Source organism: Zootoca vivipara, chromosome Z1 (genome assembly GCF_965207765.1).
Source record: "Zootoca vivipara chromosome Z1, rZooViv2.hap1.1, whole genome shotgun sequence".
Lineage (NCBI taxonomy): Eukaryota > Metazoa > Chordata > Lepidosauria > Squamata > Lacertidae > Zootoca > Zootoca vivipara.
The window spans coordinates 31732793-31753233 of NC_142583.1; the positions used below are offsets into that span (position 1 = coordinate 31732793).

The 20441-nt window shown below is 42.9% G+C and overlaps 1 protein-coding gene across 1 annotated transcript in view; it reads right to left on the reverse strand.

Annotated features, from left to right (window-relative positions):
• CPE (carboxypeptidase E) overlaps nucleotides 1–20084 on the reverse strand; it is a 61791-nt gene extending 41707 nt beyond the window's left edge. The window contains exon 1 of the mRNA XM_035113160.3: nucleotides 19640–20084. Within this exon, the coding sequence (XP_034969051.1) occupies nucleotides 19640–19964 (325 nt within the window). The 5' untranslated portion in view covers nucleotides 19965–20084. The remainder of the gene's footprint in view (nucleotides 1–19639) is intronic.
• Between the last annotated feature and the right edge of the window lie 357 nt (nucleotides 20085–20441).

Genomic DNA, 20441 nt, shown 5'->3' on the forward strand with positions numbered 1-20441 from the left:
CGTATGAAATTGGATCTTTGGTTCCCATAGCTCTGTATTACTTATGCTGAAATGCTGGCGATATACTGCAAGTCACATTGGAGATTGGAGTCTTCTACAACTCTACATGGAGATGCTAGAAATTTACAGTACACCCCTGTGTATGTTTACCTGAGATTGATGGGACGTATTCCTGTGTGTGTGTAGGACTGCAGGCTGAATCTACATGAAAGCAATGGGCTCTAGCACTGAGCCAGAGCTTCATCCCCCAGTGGGGCCTTCATTAATAAATAGAGTCTATTTATCTATGTCTGTATATATCTACGTCTATAAATAAGGACATGACATGAGTAGTGCAGCTAGATTTACTGAGCCTGCTCAAGTACGCAGTGTGCTGCTTAATCATTCAATCAATCAAACCTGGCTTCAAATCCTACTTACAGCACAAGCCTACACTGTCTGCTCAGCAGTAAATCCCACTAAGTTCAATGGGACTTACTCACAGGCAGGGGATATAGGACTGAAGTCTTAGTCTTATTTAAGAAGTTATTTTAAGGGCGTAAGGGGCATCTATGTCCCAGCATGCTGCTTGAAAGCATCGGCAAGGCAAGTCTCATCAAGACTAAGAGCCCTTGGGCAATATAAACAGATCAAAATGGGGGCGGGGAGGGAGGATAGGCATGTGTAAGAGAGAGAAAGGGGGTTATACTAGTTAAATAGGCACTTGCATATAAACATTTTCATTTGTATCTTCATAACGTAAAAGACAGCCACGCCATACAAAGTAAAAAAAGATGGCATTGTTAAATGACAGAAGTGATAGTCTCTGTGGATTCTGTCTACAGTTCCAGGCAAACCGCAGTTCCTGCCCCTACTTTTCCAGTTCACTTGGCCCAATTTACTTGTTGACAAGTTGATGCAATTATGTGGTTTAATCAAATATCAAGGTTATTTTTTACACAGCACTCTGGCATTCTTCCTTCATCCGCAGGAAATTCATAGCCTGCAGATGAACATGCCAGCTGAAATAGAAACAGCACTATGAACTCTGTACTGTTCTTACATTTATTCTTGCATAGCCAAGGACCCCCACCCACCCACCCACCCACCCACTTTATATACTTGTGCATTTGGCACTTGTATTTTCTGTGCAACAGGATACTTTATTTTTATTTCTTAAAATATTTATAGACTGCCTTCTCATTAGAAATATAACAAGGCGGTACATAACATAAAGGAGTACAAAACAGAACAGACTCAAAAGATACAAGGCTACTGTAGTATCTTAAAAAAACATCAACAGCTGGTGAATACATTGGTGGGTGCAAAACTTCAAATTACAAAGACCGATTTGAACAATTCAGCTTCCGAAAGGCATCTAAAAGAAACCAGGGGTGACTCCTTATATTTGAAAAGAGCTTCATACTAAAGGCTTAGTCCATCATGAAGACTGACTGGGGACTGCAAAAAGTGCCCTACAAGAAGATCTGAGGTTAAATATGAGGTCCTTAAGGTTCTTTGGGCCCAGGTTGTGTTGAGTTTTGTGAATTAACACAATAACCTTGAACCTGGCTGAGTAGCAAATTGGCAATCAGAGCAGCTCTCTTAGCCAAGGAGTAGCCTGTTGCCAGTAGCCACAACTTTTGGCCCAGATACAAGAGCAGTCTCATATGAAGGGCATTACAGTAATTAAATCTTGAAATTTATTTTATTTTTTAAAATTAAATTTCTATCCCACCCATCCTCCAAAATGAGCCCAGGGCAATTACCAATGCATGGACCACTGTGGTCTCTCTATCCCAGTCAAGAGATGGAAGTGAGCAGTTGGTGTGGGTGAAGAAGCTGGTAAAATGTATTCTTAGCCACATAGGTCATTTGGGCCTCTAGTAACAAAGATGAATCAGGGGGTATCTTTAAGCTGCACACCTGCTCAAAGGGCCTGCAACCCCATAAAGAAAAGGTAGCTCACATACAGGGCCGTGGCGCAAAGGTCCCTCCAGCGCCCCCCTCTGAAAGCATGCTGAGGCAGCCGCCCTTCTATGAGCTGGTGGGCTACAGGCAGCCCCCTCCCGCCTTGCTGGCCAAACCAGCTCCTGAGCGGCCAGACTTTGCTCCAGAGCCTCTCCAAGGACCCGGGAGTGCCAAGGCAACCGTGGCAGCAGCGGGAGGCCACCTCTGAGGACTCCGCACCGTGCCTCCTTCTCCTTTCCCCAGCGCTGGGTTCCACTCAGTCGAGCTTCGCCACCAGTGCGCACACCACGGGACCAGCAAGAGCCGCTTGGGAGCTGTGCACGCGCTGGTGGCGAAGCTCGACTGAGCAGAGCCCAGCGCGGGGGAAAGGAGAAGGAGGTGCGGCGCGGAGTCCTCGGAGGAGAGAGACGCGGCGCAGCCTCTCAGCTCATGGAGTGCAGTCCTGGCCAGACCGCCAGAACCCTGTGCTCACTTGGCGCCCTCCAGCACCCTCCAGTGCCCGGCGCCGTGGTTCACTGCACCACTAGCCTCTAGGGTAAGGACGGGCCTGCTGACATATCTCCCAGAAACAGGAATTACATACACTGTATCCAGGCATCAGTCCAGGGCTTCCACAGCCTGACTCAGATGTAATGTGCAAATGGAGTTTGGTATCATCAGTACACTGGTGTCTTCTCACTCCAAAACTCCCAATGACTTCTCCCAACAGGTTCATATAGAATGTTGAATAGCACTAGGGACAATAAAGTGCCTCTTCGCGCTCCACAGCATAAATGTCAAGCAGCTGAAGAATACTCTCACAATGCTGTTATTTGGAGATAGCAAGTAGGAACACAGCCACTGAAAAACATTGCCACCAATACCCATCCCGCAAAACCAGTTCAGAAGGATACCATGACCAATGGGACCAAAAGTGACTAAGACGTTGAGCAGAAGGAGGAGGGCTGCTCTCTATAAAGGTCATCCATCAAGGTGACCAAGGCTGGATCTAGACACATCAAAAAAGCGTTTCAGGAAAACGCACTGTAAACTTCATAATGGGAAATCATGCTGGCTAAAGTCGGAACTCCACAGCGCCACCTGTTGTCACAGTATTATAACGCATATACTGGTCAACACTTTTTCTTTACTAATGTAGCTGAGTCCCAAAGCAGGAATGAATCCAGATTTTCAATTTTATCCTGGAATGTCTGCAGTTGTTTCAAATGGGCTATAGTTGTCATAATCCATTGGGTCCAGGGCCAACTTGTTCAAGAGGGTCTGCTCCTTGCTAAGGAGTGTATACATACAAACAAGTTTATTTTCTTCATAAAATCATCTTCACAATGAAGACAATGGGCAAACTAAAAATTGTGAGTTGCGTCCAACACTGCTGTTCTGCTTGCACAACAGAACTCCCCCCCCTCCACTCCTCTGCAGCCTTCTGTACACATTCAAAGTCTGCTGCGGGAGACCCCTCTGGAGCAGATCCTAGGGGTGTTAAGGGTAAGGAAGAGGAAGTCCCATTGCATGAGTGGAATGCTGCTCATACAATGTTGAATGCAACTCTTGTGTTTCTAAATAATTAAAAATAAAACTGCACTGAAGCCAAAGCTCTAATAGGAAGGCTTAGAAATCTGTGGATTAGTGAAGCAGATAAAAACCCCTCTTCATTACGCAACTGCCCTGTCACATAGTTAAACGGAATGTTGGACTAACCCATGATAAGTTTTTTTTCGGCAGGAGATGGAGCGGGTCCTAGGATGGGTCGCCACTCACACTGGGCAGGATTATTCAGTTAAAGAGTGGGTTCCCTTGCAGGAGGGGCAACCCCCTGTCCTCTTCAGTTGCACAACTGCCCAAGCAAAAAAAAAAAAAGGTTTAACAAAACTAAATGGGCTGGGCAACCATGAAAGCAGATAAATGAAGAAGGTATGAAGAAGAAGAGAAAAAGTGCCCACAAGAAACACATCTCTTCCCCCAGCTCATTATCTGATATTGTCCAATGCTGCAGCGTATCCTCTGCAGGAAAACACTTTGCATTCTGCAACACACTCAAACCACCTAGGACAAAATCTTGTGTGCATGTGCAATGTATAGTGTTAGCAAAATTAAAATAAGAAGCACATTCCTGCTGCCCTACATAACAGTTTCCTAGTACTGCTCTCATCAAGGTTTGAATTTAAATTGGCTGAGTTTCAATGCAGAGGGCTGAATTCTCTATTGTCTTACACTCATGCTAACCTCCTGAAAATCACCTAGTGCAAGATATATAACACAATGTTTGGCCCCAAAAGCACATTTCTTCTGTGCAATCTGATGGGATCTGCTTTTGTTTAGAATTGGATATTACTGGAACCAATCGTCTATTTTTACATTCTTGGGAATAATGAAATTCTATAGCATAAATCACTAAAGCAAGGGGGGGATATCTGTGGAAATCTAAAAGCACCTGTTGTAAATCAGAGTTGAGGAATTGTACGATCTTTATAAATAAACATGAAGAGGTAACATCTCTCACCCTAAAGGAATCAGTTAAAGCAAAATCCTGAAACTATTAGAAGAGCCCATCTACTCTGGCGTTCTGATCACAGAGGCCAGCCATTTGCCCATAGGAAGTCTGTAAGCAGGATCTAAGCACCACGGCACACTCTCAACCTGCTATTTCTAGCAACTGGCATTCAGAGATATACTGCCTCCAACAGTGAAAATTGTCTCCTCAACTGTCAGCAAATTTTATGTACCAGAATAATTTATAGACAGAGATTTCCTACATGTAAAGACATTTTAAATACTAGTTGATTAAACAAGTGGCACCTCCAAGAAATAAACAGGAGTACATATATGTGCAATCAATATAATAGGCACTGTGGCAGCTTGCTGTGCCGATAGCATGTTTTGCTATTATACATGTACTGAGAATCTTTTAAGGTGTCATTGCCCGCTTTGAAAACCTATGAACCTCTTAAGATCCATTTACAACAACAACAACAAAAACATGCTGCCCAGCGTTTTTCAGAGCAGGGCTGCCACCTTTAAATACTGCCTACACCAGATGGTCTTGACATAAAAGCAGCAGGAGACAACATTTTAATGCTACTCAAACAAGCAACTTGTGCTAGTCGCAGACCAATGGAAGCCGCCTCAGCCGGCTAATCCTCTCTGTAACCATAGCAACTTCTATTTCAGACAGTTCCACAATTTTCAAGTCATATGGGCCTGCGTGAGTCCAAGTACCTCTTTTCCAACACTACTAATGCAACTAGGTATATTTTTTCCTGTGTTAGGAAACTACATTTCAAGAGATTTTACTCAGAGGAAAGCCTGGATTCGTTTTTCCATATGCAGATTTATGCAGTTATCAGTTTCCATATGGAACACCTTGTGACATGAGGCTGAACTGATATCAGCTGTTGCAAAATCGTAAATCAGGGAAGGAACATTCTGCATGGCTTAAATGGGGCTTCTCAAACTTGGGAGGGCAGGGAAAGAAGAGAAGGATTCTGCAAGTGCCACAAATTTTCTGCAGGAAAAAAAGTATTTCCTTCATCTATCCGAAAGAGACAGAAAGAGTCTGTTTGCGGAGGAAAATGCAGCCAGCAACACAGTACACCATACAAAGAAATCAGACTCCTAACCCTCCGTGACTTGGCTTCAAGAACACCTACTCCCAGGTATGAAAATCTCGCAACTAATGGCATTAACAAAAAACAAAATATCCACAATATATACAGATGAATAGAGAGCCTGAGGAAGGTTACATGCTTATATAAGATCCCCTGCCAGCTGAATAGCGATCGAGAGCTACTCCCATGTCCATTTCCAAGAGAGAGTTTTGGTGAGACACTTACAACCTGATCTGCCCTGTGCGCTTGATCCTCACTTGATCCTTTTCTCAGACAAAAGGAAACCTTTACAGCAGGAGTGGTGAATCTTTGGCCCTTCATATGCTGCAGGTCTACAGCTCCCAACCCTTTCTTAGCGGGACAAAAGTCCCACAACATATCATGAGTAAACAAGTACAACCACATTCTCCCAAATTAGCGGAGCCTCAAATTATATTAAATGCAACTCGAATGGAGTTGTGAAAGTGAAACGTCAATGAGTAAACACTGGACACAATCCACCAAGTTTAACCATTATTATGAAACCATCATTTCCATCTTTTTAAGCTGCAGCCTTGAAAGCCTCAGAGAAATTAACATAATATGCACAGTAGTCATGAGAAACAAACACTCTGACCCCCATGCTTTTTTACAAGCTAGATCATAAAATTGGAAGTTCCATTGGTTCTAAAACTTTTTCTCCCCTGCAAGCCACTTGAAAATTGCCAAGGATCTTGGTGGACCGCTTAATTTTTATTTATTTATTTATTGCCTGTTGTGGAAATTGTAATGTACTGTGCTATATGCTGTATGATTTTTAATGGTTTTATTGCTTCTTTTATTTCTTATTTTTATTGGATCACAATCCCATAGAATTCAAATTATAATGCCATAAAGTACAATATAATAAATCAAAGTAGTAATAAAAATACAGTTAAAAATATATGTGAATACTTAATGCAATGGATGTGAGACCATAGCTTGGGGACCCAAATCTAGTCAAACCTGTGCCAAAGGACAAAATCCACAATTACATCACCCCTGAGAGGCAGCCACCTAGTCTCTGTCATCTACCACCTTCCAAGGCTCTCATTTCACTATCAGTTTGAAGGAGCAAGGCTCCAGGATTCTTGAAAAAGTGTGCAAGCTTTCAACAGGAAAATTTCCAGTCCTCTCCTTTCACCTTCACCTGAACACACACAACACACCTACACCTTCATGTTGATCTCTGTCTTCTCTTAATCCCACCCCTTTTTCCTTCTAGCACCGATACTTGCAATGTTTGAAGAGGTTCAGTAATGTTTTTACAACATGCTGCTTGGGGAAATCATAGGAAATATGAAAAGAGTATATATTATAAGGTCTTTGAATCCAATCCTTCTGGCAAGGTCAGAAACTTCTCTAGAGAATCTCTCCAGTGTTAAACCCATACAACAAGCTTAGCCTAAGAGCCAAGTGCTTCACTAGAACAAATGATTACTTTCTGTATAGTTCTAGTGGAGCTCTGCATGGGTGGTATTTAGCACACAAGGAGGAATTTTCCAAGTAAGGTACGGTACTTATCTCTCTTTGGCACAGAGTTCCTTTAATTTAAAGTGATTCTTTTATTAGCCTCTATTAAGTTTACTATCTATTGGAGGAACAATCCAGAATATTGTAACACACCAAAACAAGATGTTACACTGTAGCATCAACATTCCTACAATTACAATAGGCCACAGAAGTCAACTCAAATTGATGCATATAAATTGTGCTTACCTCTTCTGTTAACCTGAACGGTAGTCTGTAAAATAACAACATGGTCATATTTGAAGCACCGATTTTTGAACCACTATAAACAACAAATTATGTTCACTATATCTTATCTTGTTTAATGAAAATGTTTGCGTGAACATCTGTATCCATACTTTAGCCTTGGAATTTTCACAGATCCAAGTATCTCTGTTTTCCATCAATTTAAAAAATAGCTGCAAAAGATAAAACCTTTGGATGAACCCACAAGCATCTTTAAAAATAATGTTAAAGCACTTCATCAAATGTCAGCCTTTCTTTTTCTTGGAGCCAATTATTTGCTAACATCTTTTATGTTTTGAAAAAGCATCCCTTTAAAGTTAGAGATTCCAGTGCACTCCCAAAACATTTTACAACTTTTTGTAAATTAAACTGGCATTTATTACCAAATGGAGGAAATACACCCATTCCCTTCAAAAAAAACCACCTTCATTAAAAAGTACTCAGCATGTACATTTTTATGACTTCACCAGAAAGAAAGAAAAATGTTGCTGTAAGTTGAACTCAACAAGGCCCTTTGAATCGCTGGGGAGTTTGAGTGAGTAAAAGATTATTTAGATATTACAAGAGATTTGGAGGAAAGGGAGTTTGCTTAAGTGCTTTGATTGGCTATTGTAGCAGAAACAGTCAAAGTGCAGCCCCAAACCCCACATTGGAGAACACAATAATAGTGCATGAATATTCAAGCCCTTCAGCTGTTGTAACATCCCATACAGACCTTTGGAATATATCTTCCTGGGTCATGTTTAAATTTTACTCGCATGTAATTTTCAGACATTTTAAGATATCCCCAAAAGACTTGTTCTTTGTCCACCTGCACCATCTTACTTCCTAAGAGAGTTGCCAAGTATTCCTTATTTTAAGTGCCTCTTTTGGCATTAAAGCTCCACAGCACATACATATCCTTTATTTCAAACACCTTGCCTGCAGCTTCCCTTACGATGAAGATATGTTGATATGGAGATGCCCTCCATCACATATACCGGGGGAGGACTTTTTTCAGCTTGAGGGCCACATTCCAGTGATTGGTTCAGCTAAAGGTAAAGGTAAAGGGACCCCTGACCATTTGGTCCAGTCACGGACGACTCTGGGGTTGCGGCGCTCATCTCGCTTTACTGGCCGAGGGAGCTGGCGTACAGCTTCTGGGTCATGTGGCCAGCATGACTAAGCCGCTTCTGGCGAACCACAGCAGTGCATGGAAACGGCATTTACCTTCCCGCCAGAGCGCTACCTACTTGCACTTTGACATGCTTTCGAACTGCTAGGTGGGCAGGAGCTGGGACCGAGCAACGGGAGCTCACCCCGTTGCAGGGATTCGAACTGCCGACCTGTGGGAATGTTAGGGATGTGGATTAGGATATATTATTAGATAGATCCTATCCAAGCTTGTGTTATCAAGCTTCCAATATCAGCAGAGTGGCATTCCCCTTTTGTGCGCAGCAAAAGTGTGTGTTTAGGTTTGTTAAAACCTCAACAACAATATTATACTTCCTGGCGAATCCCCTTTAACCCTCTTAAAAGAAATATACAACACAGTGTTCATAAAATAAGATAGAGTTTACTTACAGGTTCATCCTGAGTTAACAGCATAATCTCAGAAAGGCAGGCTTACGTAGAAAAGTTACAAATATATACATCTGGAGTCTACTTAGTAGAGTAAGGCTCCATCTGGTCTCTCTCTTGGCAGCAGGCCGAGAGGGAGAACCATCCTAACTGTAGATTCTCTGTAGATGTGTTCCCATTGAAGAAGAGATGGCTAAGAGAGAGAATGGCTGCTGGCTAGGGGCTTTTATCTGCCAGCTAATCCATCTCATCTGCATGTCTGGAGGAACAGGAAACTGAACTTAGTCAGGTGTTCCTCCAGGTGAGTTCCTCTTATTGGACACTCTAGGAACTGTTATGACTTGTCTGCCCCAGTATTCCATCCCACGCGACCTTCTGATTGGCAAGCCCTAGGCTCAGTTGCTTAACCCACAGCGCCACCCGCATCCTCAGCTAGAAGTAGAGTGATACAAATGCAAGTCAGCTAAGCTGCTCAGAATTATGATGGGGAAGTCAGACAGTGCCAACATGTTAAAAGTAGAAGATGATGGTGATAAACTACTGGTGGACATGTTGATCAACCAATTGCAAAGCATGTGGCTTTCAGCCTGCAGAATTTTTTTTTTCCTTTGCTGAAGACGCTCCAAAGCATTTTACTTGGGTTCTGGTTTTGACTGAAACTGTATTTCTGCCAAATGGCAGGACTTTAGCCCCATGCTTAAGCGCTACATTTAATAGAAAGCCGACCCCTTGTGCTCCGTACCAAGTGAGATCAACTCATTTCAAACACTAAATAAGCCAACACCTAGTAACTAGATTCTGGTTTTTAAAACACACACTAGCTTCAGGCATGCTTAATTTTCACTGGTGTGCAAGCCAGATAACTACAGCAGAACAAAACATTGTTGTATGCACATGGAATTTCTGTAGCTAGGTGAAGAAAAATGACATACAACTGAATGCCACTATTTATAAGTACCAAGAAATATCTGAGCCACAACAGCTGTATCAGGAATGATGCTGTTTGACTGCTGCTATGTTCCATTCCCCCACGCTTAGGCTTCGGAGAGGGAGAAGGCTATAGATTACAGCAGAATCCGTCAAAAGAGGGAGAATACAGGCATCATCTCTATTTTCTCACCAAAAAAAGCAACTGAGCATGGAAATCATCCATGGTACAAGGGCCAGGACTGACCAAAATGTAATCAGATTCTAAAACTCTAGTTAAGGTCACTGCCTGCCTCTGATTCCTGGGCAGTATGCCTACAAATTACTATTTGCTGGGAACACAAGGCAAGAGTTATTGCTTTCATGTTCTGTTTTATATGGGCTTCCCAAAGGCCCCTGGTTGGCCACAGTATGAAACAGGATGATGGACTGATCCAACAGGGCTCTTGTCAATTACCACCAGAGGAAGTCAGAATAAAAAGTAATCAGAGATAACAATAATGAAGAACATGGAAAATGTAGCGGTACCACAAACCTCCAGAGAATGGCAAATAAAAATAATTTAAAAATAAATGAATTGCTTCGAGCCTCTTGTGCCTTGTGCATGACAACTTAATATAATTCAGCATATTACTTCAGTATGTGAGAATGATGCCAAGGAAAGGACACAACGAAGATGCGATTGTTTCACTCAAAATAGTCCCAAGCCACTTTATGTTGTAGGTTTTCAGAATCATAAATTAATCCAGGCATCCCAGGGAAGACTGCCAAAATAACAACCCTCCAGACTAAGGCAGCATTTGACTTTTGAACCTAGGACATGGAAAGTCCCTACACATCCCTACATGCATATCCCTGCAATTTCTGGGTCCTCTGCCATGAGGAGCCTTACATTATCTAGGCAATGCAGTATGCTATAGATAAGTCACTCTCCTCTTTTCTTGCACATCATCTGCCTGAATTGCTGTGATTCATGATGCTGGTGTGAAATGCAATGCTGTGAAGAATCCAGATGAGATAATTTAAGTCATCAGTTTGATCCGATTAGCAAAAGGAAGACACAAACCATTTATTACAGAGAAGCAACATCAATACGGAGGAGTAAGGCAGTTTATTACTTATTGCTTTTTTGTGAGGCAATGGAAACTACAGCTTATATGACCCCTTTATATTGCTGGTCAAAATGAGCTGCAGCATAAAAAATATATTTAGCAAATTCCAATCAAGATATAGCCTGTGATCATGTAAGTTCTTCAGACAAGGTGGTTGTGGGGCAACTTGTTCCTGAGGTTTATGTTTTTGTTTTACTTATCTCTGAGAAAGGGCACAGTAAATAGGTTTAAAATAGGAACTCTGTACTCCAGTTACATTTTTCACAAAAAAAATCTATTATCCTTTGCTAGCATTCAATAAACCATCAAAGACTTTTGGCCAAGCAAAAGCTGGCATTCTCCCATTTTTAACATTTAGCAGCTCTAGGAGAAGAGTCTAGGGAAAAAGCCACTCTGTATTTTTTTAAAGTGCATCATTGGTTTTCAAGATTTGCCAAGATACTTTTAAAAGAATGACACAATAAGCCAGATCTGTTCCTGGAGAACTATTCTTGTCTCTAATGTATACATTGTAGGGTATTTAAATAAAGAGTTTTATGTTGTTGGGGTTGTTGTTTTTTAGAAAGAAACACTTTTCTTATAACTAATTCAAGACACCAGTCCATTAGGTCTGTCCTGGCTGTGGTGAGCTGATCTACAGGAAGTTTTCTACAAGCTACAAAGAGTGTGTAAACCTCTATTAACTAACAAGCAGTAGCGAACTAAAAGGCCACCCTGGAGTATATTACGGTAAAAGGGTGGTCAGAATTAAAGTTGGGAAGCGTACTTGACCCCATTATTTTAGAAACCCATGGATGGAAAGGAGGAGGTGTGAAGGTTAAATTGAAGTTGTAAAAAAAAGGGAAAAAAAGATATAAAATATGGATGTTATGGAAAATGTGGGATATATATATATATGTTTTCACATGTCCATTTCACATGGTGTTTCAACAGCAATATTTTAGAAACTTTAGGGTGCCAACCCTAAAGTAACTATATGCAGGCACACAAAACACTGGTAGAAATATTTAGGGAAGGGCCATAGTTCAGTAGCAGAGCATCTGCTTTACATGCAGAAAGTCCAAGGTTCAATCCCCAGCATCTCTGGGTGTAGCTGGGAAAGACTCCTGCCTGCAACCCTTGAGAGCTGCTGACAATTAGTATACAGTACAGTGGTACCTCTACTTACGTTCACCTCCGGTTATGTATCCTTCAGGCAAACCTGGAAGTATTTTTTCGGGTTTCGCCACATGCGCAGAAGCGCTCTACGCGCCATACCTCCAAATACGCACACCTCAGGATCCAACCGGAGCTCCAGAACATATCCCATGCGCAACCGGAGATACAACTGTACTATTGACAACTCTGAGCTAGACAGACCAATGGTCTGTATAAGGTAACTTCTTGTTTTCCTGGGATTGGGATGCCTTCTGGAAATCAGATTAGTTGCTTGTGCAATCTCATTGATACCTCAACGTGCTTCTCTCCATCTGCTTTCTTCACCCCTAGTGACTGCAGTCACTGAAATTTACTCTATGGCCCTATATGTATGGTCCTGCTTTCATTTGCACAGCCTCATCCAGGGTTCAGTTTCTTGGTCACGCTATATCACCTTTCATATATGTCAAAGATTGCTTTAAAAAAAAAATCCCATGTATAAACTGCAGCTCAATGCAATGCAATTTTTATCTTTGAACCTTGCCCATCCAGCAGCCAGATCATGGGTTCCTGAGTTCCTGGGTTCCTTCACCCACAGTGGGCCACTTTTGCAGGTGGTTTGGGGGTAGGCACCCACCTGTCAACCACCTGACTTCACCATGGTGTCGGGTGATTCATTTTTCCCTTGCAGGAAAGGAAGAGCCAAGCTGATTCAAGTGTTGCTTGAAGTCACCGCCAATCAGCTGATTCATGCCAACTTCAAGATCTGCTTTGGGGAGGTGGGGTGGGTTTGGCTGCACAATGGAGTCCCTACTAGGGAACTTTGTAGTGCAGTCAGCTGCTTGGCGGTGATAGCAAGCCTCTGCTGCCAATGAACAATTGGAGGCTCGCTTTAAGGCCTAAATGATCCTCTCAAAGTTCAGCTTGATATACATGATACAAAATATGCTCATGTGCATATTCACAAAGTGAGGCATAGATCCATACGAAAAAGGTTTTAGCAGGCAGGCTGAGCCTCTTTCTTTTCCAGACCTCCTCCAAAAAATCAGCATAGGTCACAATATTTAACATGCAGCATTCTTATTCAGTGTTATTCAATAAATCAAACAGAAGAGCAACAACTGTATTAATTTGTGCTTTCTAAGTTTTGCAAAACAGTTAAGAACAACATACAGCCATATACGGTATATATATGTATGGCTTGTTTATGAAATCTAAGCTCCCTGAAGTACCGGTATGCACTCAGACAGAAGACATGTGCATTATATATGACTGCAACAGCTGACCAGATTTGTTATATTATCAGCCTAACAAACTTACTGGCCTTCCACAGAGTACTTAACCTATTGGCCATATTTACATCAAACACTGAAAGCACTATGATACCATTTAATTAGTCACTGGTTCCCCCAAAGAATTACAGGAGCTTTAGTTTGATAAGGGTGCTGAGGGCTGGTGGAAGACCCCTGTTCCCCTTCCAGAAATGCAATTCCCTCCCAGACTGGTATAATGACCAATCCCACTTCACAGGGAACTCTAAGGGAATAGATGGTTTCCTAACAACTCTCAGCACCCTTAGCAAACACCCAGAATCCTTTGGGGGAAGCCATGAATGTTTAAAGTGGTATCACAATGCTTTAAATGTAGGTCGTAAGTGTGGCTATTGTTATTCTAGGAACAAGGTGGGATGTAACTGCTTTTTAAACCCACTTCAAGAATCTAAAAGCATCCATAGTTGCATCTACAAGCTATCTTCTCTGGTAAGTGACAGTCCCAAGTTCAAATCTTACCTTCAAAGTGGCAATTTCCCTTCAGGTTCAAATGCCATTTCCATGGTTTTGTATGGAGACCAAGGCTGACCCAATTCTTGTGCTGGCAGAAATCTATTAAAACTGCCATGCTTTGTGCTAGCAAAGAGATTGCTAGGCTCTTACCATGCAACATAATTCTCAGCCACTTCCTAAGCTCCAAAATATGGCGCGATGCCCCCAAAGTGCAAAATCATGTAGAACAAGTAACCTGAAAATGTTAAGTACAATGAGGAACCCACGACGACACAGGTTTTTAACATGATTGTATGATGGTTAATTTACAAGCTGAAACACATTAATGTACAGAAATTACTTCAATGCAGCTAAGTTTTCTGCATAAACTGCATTCAGCCTGTAATGAATTAGTGCCTTGTTATGACACCTTTCTCACTTTTTTGGGTGGGGGGAGCTCCAACCTTCATGGATCCAACCCCTATAGAACTCCTCAGAGACAAGACCCACAAGTTCATGCTTCACATAATTCCAGCAGGGATGGGAATAGCAGAAATATGAGTCACAGACCACTGCCTTTTCTGTTTTGTATAACAGCCAGACTAGATACCAGTGACACCTTGGAATGTATATTTGAAATACTAGCAAAAATTCAGGGGGGGGGAATAAAATAGGCAGGGAAGAGTCCTAAATGGAGGCTGTTTAGTGGAGTGTGGATAAGTCATTGCTGCTGTTGCTGAGCTTTGATTTTATTGTTTTGTTGTATGTTTTTAAACAGTTTTATAAGCCTGGATTTGTATTTTTAAACATGTTATAAGTTGTTTTGTGGACTATTTCCCTTTAAATATGTGTGTGCACATACACACATACTTGAAACAGGTCCGTCCCCCCTTCATCCTTACATGGTGTGCAAGTTTCACAAACATATGGTCCCAAGCAGGTTTTCTTCCTGATATTTTCCTTCCCTTCAATGTCTTCATCAGCTCTTGACACTTGCAGTATTCATCACTCCCACATTGTTCTCCCAATAGATTTGGGAGTTCTCACAATCAAGCCTCTATTCACAAAACCCAAGGTTAATTCACTGATCTCTTGGTATAAAGACATTGAGTCTCTAATAAAAAAAGAAAGCTTTGGCAAATTAAAGTCAAATCATTCTCTTGCTCAGCTTAGAAGGGGTACCACTTTGGGAATTTGCAAAGACACACACAACCAAACAAAGATTAAGCCGTGCTAGCAGCTAAGAACTATTTTGACTTGACAGAACATGTGGCTGAATCTTAAGGCGAGCTAGGGTTTTCCTAGGAAGAACAAAAATAAAACTTTTGAAGACCTCGGTTTTCCAGGCAATGAAGGACAATTGGTACATTATGTAGCTTTACCATACAAAAAAGCTGCAGAGCAACTTCTGAGTCTTGCTCTAATTTATGCAAACTAGTGTCATAGTATTAGTTCTTTGAGAAGTGTCCATCAGTACCATTGATGATACGATGCAGGCTGTATAATCCATTTTATTTTGTTTTTTATTCCTATTTCCTGATATAATGCAAGCCTAAATCTTAGTTTATAGTTAAAAGCACTTGTATACTAATCTTAGAAAGTTGCTGAGCCTCATTTTATCTTTTAGATTATGGGATATGTTTGGTTGCTTTAACAGGAATGCTAAATATAAATCATTCTGTTGTGCTTTTTTATATAAAAAAAATGTCAGACCCATCACAACCAAGATTTCTCAGCCTCCATATGTTCATGTACTTCAGTACAATACAATTACAGTATGTCAGCAGGGCAACTTGCTGACGACAAAGACAGCAGGAGCACTGCTTCAACAAGAACGATATTCCAGCTCCCATCCCAGACTTACCACATAATAAGTTTTACACATTAACATACGCAGTAACAGCGCAATCCCGTACATGTCTACTAAAAAATAAGCCCCATGGAGTTCAATAGGGTTTACTTCTAAATAAATGGTTACAAGACTACAGCCTAACACAATTTTCACCATTCACAAATATTGTTAACATGACCCAGCATTTCCACCTATGGACATCATAACAACTGTCCTCTCCTAAAAGCGACAGAGTAACCAATGGGCAGCTCCCCTTTAAAATGCTAGATTGAGAGATAATAGATCTGAAGTCAAGAAGACAAACCCTACTTTGTCATGTCATGCTCCATACAGACTCTAAGCACTGGCTCTCTGAGAATTGATGTCATGAAAAATCATAAAAGGAGCAGAATAATTAACCTCAAGCTTTCCATCCCCAAGAGCTCAGCAAGCTTTTCAAAATAAAGCTGCAAACATTGTGTGTGGCCAACAAATAAGATCATCTATAGACTCTGAAGTCCCTTTGAAGTGAATAGAATCTAATCCAAAGCCTTGGCATAATTCAAGGGAACAAGCAAAGAAGAAATCCACATTCGTTTCCCATTGTCCTAGGGCAGGCATCCCCAAACTTCGGCCCTCCAGATGTTTTGGACTACAATCCCCATCATCCCTGACCACTGGTCCTGTTAGCCAGGGATCATGGGAGTTGTAGGCCAAAACATCTGGAGGGCCGCAGTTTGGGGATGCCTGTCCTAGGGCTTTTAAAACAGAGCAAGTTATGCGTTATTATACAATGATTTCCTAATTAACTTGATTTATTCTTATACAACTGGTGCTCATCAGTCAATGTATAATCCTGAGTGTCATTCTATCATTTGCCCTATCTAGCGGTAAGAGAGATACTATTCTAGAATTCATCGTCACTGTTGCCTGGTGTATGCATCTATCATCAGAATCTTTTGATGCTCTCAAAGGTCTAGATATTTGTCTGGCAGATCTGACTTATGACAATCGTATGTTCATTATTTACTGATTAAATAATTACATCCCACCTGTTATGCTGGCACCTCAAAGCAAACAATAAAATACAATGCAGAATATGTAAAGCCGCTGAAAACATTAAATACAATAAATAACAATCAAGTGGTCATTAAGTCCACATTCTACCATGGCAGACAGTAATAGACAGCAAAGGCTATGGTGAATGGAAATGTTTTCATTCAAATGGTATCTCATCATTATATTTCTGTTGCTATATCAATGAGAATTACGACGAGATTCACCTAAAACAAAAACTGGCTTCCTGTTTATTGTGCCTGTTGCCCAATGTGTTGATCCATGCAGCTTTGATATTTGCAGGGATCTCTGTTTTCAACAACTAATAGGATGCTGACCTGCTCCTGAGCCATTCCATCTGCTTGCCGACTCTGTTCCTAGATGCCAACCAACCAGCACTTCATTGCTGATTCCAGGAGGAGGACAGTAGAAACATCTATGGCTATCTGGCTTGCTGCCACACTACAGTGCAAACCTTTTGGAGTTTGCATGAGGGCACTAACCTCTTTAAGTTTGTGTTGTGGAATGTATTATCCAAGTAGGAGAAAGAAGTGATGTAATATTGGGTGGCGGACTGGCCCACCCATGAGGCAAGGTGAGGTGACTGCCTCAGGCGGCAGGACCCATACAGCTGGCAGATTCGGATGTAGATCTTTACTCCCCACTTCTTCCCTCGTGGGGAGGAAGGTGCCATTTGGTGGTTTGCCCCAGGAACCAAAATGTCTTGACCCAGCCTTGTTGGGTAGTTTTTGCTGTCCGAAGTGAGAAGTAGTAGTAGTAATGTTTTCGTTTGTTTCAAAGTTCTTCAGTACCACTCAGTGTGAGACACTGAACCAGTATAGAATACAACCCTATGAGGGTGAGAGTCTAGATGGGAGTATTTTTGTTGCTGGTTATATGACACTACATTGCCCTAGAATGAATGAGCTGGTTGTAAATTATGCTTAGTGCTGCCGTGTATTTTTGTAGACCAAACATTCACTTTTTAATAACTGTTTGACTGGGGATTAATTACCGGGTATCTGTATGCTTGGTTGGAATGCACAAATATGAGGCTTTGATTTGAAAGACTGCTAAGGATGCATTTGGGAGCCATTACTGTGGAGTAGGCAGCATGGGTGCAGCTCCTTATCTCAGTTATTTTGTTTAGCTATTAGTGGTGCTGTTTTGGAGAGTTCATTGTGTTTTTGTATTTGATTTTTATCTGTAATGTTCTGATGTTTAAAAGAATATCATACTTTCCTGTTAATTATGCTGATTTAAAAATGTGTGTTTTATATTTGTTCTTCGTCTGTAAAGTTTTCTTAGATGGTAAACCACTTTGATATTTGTTTTTGTTTTTATAATGAAAAGTGGTATAGAAATTATTTAATTAAATGAAAGTATTTAAATAATAAAGAACTGAGGCTACTGACAGATGGGAGACAGAGGCTAATATTTCAATGGGTATGGTTGTCACTAAAAAAGTAAATATCTTGAAGTGGCACTTTGTGAATTGTTTTCACAGAAAAACAGGCTACAAATCACAAAGCAAATAAATAACTTTTTGTGTGAACCTATTTCCTTACCAGCCAGCCTGTATGGTAAATACTGTTGGCCGATTCATGTATTCAGAGAAACTTTAGCTACTACTGTTACTGCATCAAGCAGCTGCTGTGGAGAAGCATTTCTCTGAATAGGAGGAACCGTGTTACACTTTTAACATTGTGTGTGTGTGTGTGCACGCGCGCACGTGTGTGTGAAGAGAGAGACAGAAAGAGATGGAGCTAGTCTCCACCAAGTCATGGTGCTACATATGTGGCTTTCCATCAATGGCTACTGGCTCTTTAAAGATTGAAGACAGAGGCCTTCCTATGCAACCTGACATGTGGCTGGTACCTTGATCTATAACAGTGATGGGGAACCTGTGCCTCTCCAGGTGTAGTTAAGACTCCAATTCCCATCAATCCCAACTAGCGCGGCCAGTGGTGGAAGATTATGGGAGGGCCATCTTCAATGGCATCTGGAGATTCAAGTCTATAAGAAACCATCCCGCCAAATGGCTCTCTACCCTGTTTCTCCAAAAAATAAGACATACCCATAAAATAAGCCGTAGCAGGATTTCTAAGCATTTGCGCAATATAACCCATACCACGAAAATAAGACATAGTGATAGGCGCAGTTCTGGAGGTCGCCAAGGAAGAGGCTAGGCTGGACATGTAATAAAAATAAGACATCCCCTGAAAATAAGCCACCGTGTGTGTTTTTTGAAGAAAAATAAATATAAGACGTTGTCTTATTTTCGGAGAAACATGGTACCTGCTTCTCTTCCCACTCCAATAAGGCCCGCTCAGATGAATCCTTTCCCCAACTAATTCCCTTAAACCAGGAAGATTTCAGCTGCCCATCCAAAGCCATCGCACGGTGAAATGCCCCGCACGTGGCCTCTGCCATCACACTAGCAGCTCAGCCAGCCCACTAAGCCGAGTCAAAATCATGGCTGCAAAGGTGTAGGCAGAGATCCTCAAAGCCTGGTTACCAGGAAAGATTATCATTATCACCATAGCATCCGTTGCATGCTCTGCGTTTCCAGGTCTGCGCACGCACATAACCGTGCTGGGAACACAGCACATTGTACCCTCGCTGCCATAAAAGGGGGGTCACCATGGTCGGGATTTCAAAGGTCTCCTAACTCTCCTTTCTGCATGAGGTCATGATCCCCGAAATAGACCCACCGCCATCCAGGGGATCACGGTGACCTCGATGCTGAGAAACAAGGCATGGGTTTGCAAGGGAGAGAGGTTGTTTATTCCACCTGAGAAAGCAAATGAAAAAATGGGGGCGGTGGGGTTGAGAAAAGAGGAGACACCCAGGACACTCCACCACCCCCACCACCTCCACAGCACTACCCGGGGGGCTGCGTCTGGGGCCAGGGGCTTCCCTTACCAGGCTCGTGCTCGCCCGGGTTGTCGGAGAGCTCGATGACCAGCAGCTCCCTGCCCTCGGAGCTGCGGCCCACGGTGTAGATCCTGCTGATGGACGAGCACTGCAGCCACACCGACACCATCGCCTCGCGCATCTCCGGGTAGCGGTGGTACTCGAAGGAGATGCCGTCCTCCTGGCTGAGGCGACGCCGCCGGTTCGCCGAGCCGCCGCCCGCCGCTGCTGCTTCGGGCTGCTCCGCCTCGGAGCCCTGCCGCAAGGCGAAGGCGCCCAGCGCGCCGCAGAGCGCCGCCAGCAGCAGCGCCCGGAGCCCACCTCGCCTCGCCATGCCTCGCGAAGACGAACGAGCGGGTGGCAATGCGGGCTTCTTCTTCTTCGCTCAGCTGCTGCCTTGACGTGCTGCGTCGACGCGCGCTGCGCTCCCTCTGCGCTCGCCTCCACCTCTCGCAGGCGGAGAAACCTGCTCTGTCCAGGAAGAGCGCTCGCTCCGCAGACTGCACTACTCGCGCCGCAGCCGCCGGGGGGAGACGCAGGATGTACCACTGCCGCGCGCGGGGGATGCGAAGGTGTGACGTTCCGCCACGCGCGCGCAGCCCTGTCGACCTGGCACTGCCGTGGGGGCCCCCGAAGAGCTTCACGCACAGTCGCCGCGATTGGCCAGGGCCAAGCGCCCTGGAGGTTTGGCGCCAGAATCTTCCTCGCGCCCTCCAAGAGGAAGGTTGGCGCTTTCGAGCGCAGGTGCCATCAGTTGAGGGAGCGTGCCTCTCAGGACACTCTGCACATGCCCCAAACCTCTCCATAGTGT